Consider the following 7,683-nt stretch of genomic DNA (forward strand, 5'->3'; position numbering starts at 1 on the left):
GGTGTGACCACTGACATTGATTATTAATATAATTAAAAATGTCTGGAATATTCCAGCCGCTTCCACATATTCTCCACCGGGCATCATGTCCTCACCATCTTTGTCCCGCTCTGTGGGGAATGTGGAGAGGTGGCTATGCGGGTTGTCGAGCTTTAGCAGCAGAGGAACGTACATCATCGAGAAGAGGAGCAGTAACAACAGATCTGAGAGCCAACATGAACAGGGCAGTGGCGGAAACAGGAGTTTGTCCAGATCCAACAGTCTTAACGGGAGTTTGTCCAGATCCAACAGCTTTGAGTTGATGTGTCCTCCACTGCCTGGTCAAGTTCCCGTCGAGCCAATGAAGACTTCTAATGTCCCGACTGCTCAGGATGCCATAGAGGATTCACCTGTGAACAAGAGCTCGACAGGTGAGACTGAAATAAGGCAGAATGGTGACTGCTTAACATTTCTGACAAGTTTCTGACAGCTTCTCAGACCGCATACGATCCCGATTGAGTTCTGTTTCACAACGTATTGCGATTGAATGGTCAAATACACACAAAATTATGTCAAAATGGCTGTTGTGACCAGTATTCATGTAAACCGTTATGTCTTAAGACATTGCTGTATTTATGAAAATCAATGTTTATTTAAATACATTTTATTTCATAAAAAATAAATGTGAAATATATTTTAAGACCTGGCTCATATGACCTTTACCATTGCCAGAACTGTGCCAAATGAGGCCTGGGAATGTATGCTCTCTTTTTTATAAAAGATTAAATAAAATAACAAAAAAATAATTATCATTATCGTGAAATAAAATGATTAATACTTATATTATATAACTTATGTTAAATGTGAAGTCAGAGATGTTTCAAATTTTTGTGTATGCTTAAATCCCCCCCCCCCCCCCCCCCTTTGTTTCAGAAAATCCTAGAAAACGTAAGAAGATGGGAAGAATTTGTTCTTTCTTCAGGAACGTGTGGAGTTTGAAGAGTTGGTTCGGCAGCTGTTGTGACAGTAAAGCTGTGGATGTTGTGGAGCCGTTCGTTCCTCCACTAGATCTGGACTCAGAGCCTGATTCTGATCCAGATTACTCCGGTGTCGAGCCAAATCATGGTAAATCTGCAGTCATTATTTCTCTAACATCGGTTTAAACAGTTTTATCATCTTGGTTTCCACTAAAGATATCTTGAGGCTTGTTTTCAGAGAATATTAATATGATTTTTTCCACCAGCACAAAACAAAGCATCTAGCAGGCTCATATATTTCTCATATTTTCCTGTTTGTTTTTCAGACTCCTTTGAGTCTCTCTATAACGCGGGAGTGATGATTGGATGCGGAGGATTCGGAAGAGTGTTCGAGGGAACACGCAAATTTGATGGCAAAAAGGTAAAGCAATTTTGCTGAATTGAACAAACATTTTGCTCTTGCATCCATCAAAACTGATTTAATACACATAATACTCAGATGCTCAAATCGCTAATATTATGTGCAAGGTCAGGCGCTTGAATGCTGTTACTGTTATTGAACATTGTTTTTCTTTTTCGGTTTTGCAGGTTGCCATCAAGCGGATGCACAAGACTTGCAACGATCTTTATCTTGCTATTGTAAGTTGGCCAAATTTAAAAATGATGTTTTCTTCTGATTTTTACCCAGCTAACCTTCTGTCTACTACTTTTCTCCAGCCTGGACATCCCGAACCTCTCATTACAGAAGTGGCGCTGCTGCTAATGATGAGGCAAGAACCCATAAGCCCCTACGCCATACAACTACACGACTGGTTTGAACACCCTCATAAATTCACCCTGGTGTTGGAGTATCCCGAACCCTGCGAGAGCTTGCTGGACTTCATCATTCGTAATCCTCAAATGGACGAAACAACAGCACGGGTCATCATGCGACAGGCTGTGCTGGCAGTGCAACACTGCATTGAGCATGACGTTTTTCACAATGACGTTCATGCGCACAATTTCCTGTTGAAGAAAGACACATTAGAGCTCAAGCTGATAGACTTTGGCTCTGGTCAGCTGCTCAGTAGTGATGGCTACGACAGCTACATATACATTGGTGAGCATTTTGGGAGTTTGGAAACCTGGATGTAGTGACTTGCTGATTATTTGTCACTTTGAAAAAAATGCTCAACAATGCACAAATGTCTTGCTTACAGGATTACTGGATTACTGCCCACCTGAAGTCTTCACAGAACCTCGATTTCACGCCGTCCCATCAAATGTCTGGTCTCTAGGAGTGTTATTATACGAGATGGTGAACGCAGTTCCTCCTTTTCACAATCCAACGGAAATCAAAGAAGCCAAAGTTACATTTCAGAACTCCAACTTATCCAAAGGTGAGTGAATATTATTGATAACATTGATAAACACACACATAAAGCAAAGTCTCAGTACAGAAACAGCTGAATGTGAATTATGTCAAATTTTAATATATAGTTAAACGTATAGTGAGAGTTTGCGCCGTGGCTACTGTTGCCGGCGGAGCCACGGGAAAAGAACCCGTAAGAGCTGCGTTTGTGATGTTTGAGTTGGGGAAGATGTAATGCATCAAAAGGCATTTGCTAGGTTTTTTGAAAATACGCTTTATTTTGTAATTTCGCAATGTGCCACTAGTGCAGCAGCAAATACATACTTCACCTTTAAAGTAAAGACAAAGAACACTTTACCTTATATTAATCATGTTTCAGATGCTGTTTTCATGCCAACATTAGTGTCACATGGTCATGACTAACCAGCTCTCTCCTTAATAAAATGTGTACAGAATGCAGTGATCTGATTAGCCAGTGCCTAACCCTGGATCCAACTAAACGCCCGACGTTAGAACAGATCTTACAACATAAATGGATTAGAAATGATCTACTGTAGAATGGAGACGTTCAGGAGATTCACCCGATCAGTGATTTCAGGTGTGAGGAAGTGTAACAGACAGAGTGGGATTATTAGCATTTGTCTTCAATTCTGGATTATTTGTAGTGAGGTTTTCAATTTCTTTTTATTTTAATGTTCTTTTTATAGTCAAGTCACCTTCATTTATATTGTGCTTTAAACAATACAGATTGTTTCAAAGCGGCTTCATGGTAATAAACAGGAAAATAACAGAATAAGTGATGCAATTGCTATAATTAAATTATGTTGTGTAAATCAGCTTTAAAAAAAATTATAAACCAAAAAAAAAAACATTCATGAGTTGATTTGCTTATAAAATCTTTGTATTGGACAGGGAATAACATACTTGCTGTCCTTGGTGGAGGGCTCGAGCTTGAGACTTGACCTGAAGCCTCAAGTCCAACCCCATCCTGACAGGAACTCAAGCCGCCACACTGGAGATCAGAGCCTGTCCACATCTGAGCAAGAACATGAGAGACTGAAGACGGGAAAGAAGACATCAAGTCATCACAGCCACATTTGCTTTGTTTTAGAAGTCAAGACAAGTCATCTTTATGTATATAGTGCTTTACAAATAACCAATCTGTATATATGACCCCTTTGAATAAATGCTTTCAATGAATCCAAAAGAAGAAATGCTTTTAAACAGTCTCAGCCTATGAGAAACCTTTAAAGTGAAACGGTTTAAAATATATCTACATGGTTGCAAACTTACACAGCCTGTCTAAAACATCACCCTATAATAAATGAGAGTCTGTGGGCAATAATATATTTTTTTGCATGACACACTCGTTGGTTATTTAGGTTAAAGAAGCTATTCATGCATTATTAAAAAGATAATGGTCAAGGGCACAGTAGGGCACTGTAGGCAATGTAGGGCACAGCTGATTGGTTCCTGCTGTATAAGTAGCCAATGAGCTTGCGTGCTCAACCTTCGAACACTTTGTTAGCATTTGTAATAGTTGCAGCTTTCAGAAACCATACACCTTTCCCAGCTCCACCTGCATTAACTGAAATCAAAAATAATTAAATTATACCTACGACTTATTGTAACGTTACATGTAAAATTACACATAAAACGTGTGATTACTAGTAAAATGTTTAGGTCACTTTGTTAAGCTTTTATTAATCGCTTTTATTAATCAAGGTTCAGGTACTAGTTTAGTTAACTGATTAATCTAAGTTCACACTAAGGATGATAACTATAACGTCTTGGGTTACAACTGTAACAACTACAACTGTAACCTATGTTTCCCGAGACCAGGGAACGAGACATTGTGTCGATGACACTATAGAGCTGGTAAGTCCCGCCCCTTCCGTAAAACCCCGCTGGACCTCAAAGTTGAAAAACCGTCAATGCAAGTGAATGGGAGAAAATAATTATTTTCTGGTCCCGTTTGAATTGTGCCATGAATGTGAACATATGTTGTCTGTGAATTTTTTATATAACCTTTCATGTTACAAGTTTGACAGTATACGGTATGATTCGTCGGCTAGCAGTTGTGGAAAAGACATAACGAGAAAGACTACATGTCGCCTATGTGACGTCACCCCATAAAGTTGACTTACCCGTGGTTTTCGCCAACCTCAACGATTTTGTCCTCTCCCTGAAAGAAGGCGGTGAAGTGCACCAAAGACACAGCCATGTCTAGCGGGAGTCGTGAGCTAGAGCCGTGTGCTAGTGGTGTTGACGTTTCAAACGCGTCGAAAGCAGCGAAGAGTTGTAGTCCACAAAGTGCTCTCACACAAAGTCTACCCGTATCAAACTTCTACCCGCTAAATTGTAGCATTTTTCACACGAAAGATTATATAAAAAATTCACAGACAACATATGTTCACATTCATGGCACAATTCGAACGGGACCAGAAAATAATTATTTTCTCCCATTCACTTGCATTGACGGTTTTTCAACTTTGAGGTCCAGCGGGGTTTTACGGAGGGGGCGGGACTTACCAGCTCTATGGGGAACACCCTCCACGTGAACCGGTGTCTGAAAGCTGATCCAATCATGGCAATCGTTATTGATGGGCGACAGCCTATGACGTCACTACTAGTGCGACCCGGAAGTATAAAACGGGCGTCTAGAGAACATGTCATCCACTTATCGTCTGAAGGGACTGTTCAGCCGGTATCCCAGAGGCATTGTTGGCTTCGCAGTGTATTGTTCCCTGTTCTCAGTCGTAGCCTCAGACGTTCCCTTTCTAAAGTGAATTCGCACTGCGTCAATGACGCTATGGGGATCGATATACAAACCCACCTTGCTGAGGGGAGTGCCAAATTATGGCTGTGACAAAAACGTCAGATATGGTAGTTTCACTGAAATGCCAAACACTCCCCTTCGGGGTCATATACAGGCTGTCAGTAGCTGCGTTTACATGGACCCTTATAATCGGATTGAAGGCTCAATCGGATTGAAAAACCTTCATGTAAACACCTTAATTGATCCGATTGAGCTCGATCCGATTGAAATTTCGATCGGATTGAAAGGGGTGGTTTATTCCTTTTGTAATCTGATCAAGAGAACATGTAAACACTTAATCGGACTGAAAACCAAATCTGAAAGGAATGCGCATGTGCAATGACGTAGAAATGACGTAATGACGTATGACGCACTGTTGTTTTTGAAGGGAAGATGGCGTGCGGTATTCCTCGGGTGCCATGTACCCCTCTACCATTGAACATAGGGTCATAAATGACTGTCGTGTTATCCTAAAATTTTCCTTCCACTCCACGTCCGTGAAGTGGTGCAAGACAACGTTGTCCCACCAGTACTTGCTTCGGACTTTCATCCACAAACGCCTTGTTCTGGCCTCTGGTAGAGGCATTTTAATTGCTTGATAAATACAAGCAGCGGCACAGAACATCACGCGCTCGTCGTCTCCTAATTAGCAGCTGAAGTACGTAAATGTTAAATCTAATAAAAAATAAATAAAAAAAGCAATGGTAAGAGGGTGGCTGTTATGCGCATCGTGGAACGGCGGCGGGAATCGTCTAGTGCACTGATTGTGCGTAACTGCGCATGTCTAAAACGATCAAATCAGATGTAAAGCTTGTGACATGTAAACGCGCACATCAACCCGATTACTTTATTTGTCGTCAATGTAAACACCTTGTTTGGATTCTTTAATCGGATTGATTTCATTCGGATTGAGCCATGTAAACGCAGCTAGTGACAGTATTCCCTACGGCCACTGCCCAAGCTTTAAGCCTCAAAGAGGCCTCCGATACAATGAAGTCCTACCAAGGCCGCTCAAAGGCTTGGAACCAACAGCTTCCTTGGAAGGGGTTCCTTTAAGGTAATATGGCCAGGGGGTCCATAAAGGAGTCCCGTCCAGTCACTTTTTGAGGGGGACATAAAGCCACCAGGGAGGCTGACCTGGTCTATTTTACTGACTTAGTCTTGCCAACAACCTGTCTGTTTCCTAAACAGAGTCTCTAACATTATTTGCCTCACTTGTGGAGGCATCCGGTAGGTCGCTCACAGACTGGATCATAGAGACAGGCATCTTGGTATAAAATGCTCCATTACCTTGTATATTACGTTATGGCCCCGTAGAAGCAGTTTCTGTAAAAATAGGCTAACGATTGCGTCATAACCACTCGACTCTGTCGCACAAGTCGAGAGATTACCGCATAGACAGGCGGAGAAGCTCGCAAGCAATCGGGGGGACATGAAGGCATAAAGTCCGATAAAGTCAAGGGAGAAGCCCATAGAGAGTCATAAAGTTGCTCCTGCTGCTAGCTCATGGACGGCTAATACTCACGCTCTCCGTCTCTGCGAGATTCGAAAGGGAATGATTCAGATTTCTCTCGGCACAGCTACTAGAAGACCTACAGCTGTCAGACAGGTTGCTCACGTCACATCTACGTCGTCAAGCTCAGTTTGAGCCTGCGCAGTACGGTCAGCCATCAGGAAGTGAGTGCTTCTAATTGACTTCACTTTTCTCTGTTGAAACCTATGGGGTCGCTGTGTCCAGTTTATATACTGTCAATGGATTATACATCTTTTCATTTTATATAAGGTAAAGTAGTTTCAGGGAAATACAATTAATGAGTTTTAAATATTCTTTTGAAGATACATTTGTCTCAAGATTATTGACTTTTAAGATTATTGATTATTAAGTTATATTGGTCACCTGACTGATTGAATAAGTCTGTAACAAAAACTAAACCTTTGTTAAACCAGTCACTTTAAAAGTAGTCTTGTTTTTTAATAATATATATTTATAATTCCTAATAACACAGGAATGGGGAGAAAAATTGTGTTTGTAGACCAATTTCCACGCATCCAAAACTTTTTTTGTTGAAATTAGACAAATTAATTGGGAGTTTAGTGCATTTAAAATCACAGGCAAGTAAAAAATTCAAGACCACCATCTTTTTTAAAGATTAGATTGGGAATAAAAAACCATGGAAATTATTCTCACAAAGCCTATATTATTAATAGTGTCAAAATCATTTAATCCTTTTTCTGATTCATTTGTAATTATGGGTTTCCTTTTAATATAATCTTCCTTGCCTCTCCAGATAAATTTAAATAAAATGTTGTCAACCTCGGCACACATTTTTGAATCTACATAAAGAGATAATGTAGGATATACGAAGAAGGGCACTTCAACATGTTAAACATAAGTGTAATATATATTGCAAAATAATTTTAAAATAACATTATTTAGTCGTACTATTCGACTGGTAATCATGTTAGTACCTACCTATTAATAATAAAAAACTTAAAATTGTATTTCGTTCGTTTAGTGTGTGCGGGTCTAGACAAATGGATGTCGTACTTTTTTTTTA

General features: G+C 40.2%; 1 protein-coding gene across 1 annotated transcript; it reads left to right on the forward strand.

The window, feature by feature from the left end:
• Nucleotides 1–271: 271 nt before the first annotated feature.
• On the forward strand, nucleotides 272–3,621 carry LOC307010786 (serine/threonine-protein kinase pim-2-like). Its single transcript, XM_079635770.1, has 7 exons — nucleotides 272–410; nucleotides 913–1,104; nucleotides 1,283–1,377; nucleotides 1,545–1,595; nucleotides 1,674–2,055; nucleotides 2,156–2,335; nucleotides 3,220–3,621. Exons 1-7 carry the CDS (start codon nucleotides 302–304, stop codon nucleotides 3,267–3,269), a joined length of 1,059 nt encoding a protein of 352 aa, XP_079491896.1. The 5' UTR covers nucleotides 272–301; the 3' UTR covers nucleotides 3,270–3,621.
• Nucleotides 3,622–7,683: the final 4,062 nt, after the last annotated feature.

This window comes from Phoxinus phoxinus (genome assembly GCF_949152265.1).
Source record: "Phoxinus phoxinus genome assembly, chromosome: 14".
NCBI lineage: Eukaryota > Metazoa > Chordata > Actinopteri > Cypriniformes > Leuciscidae > Phoxinus > Phoxinus phoxinus.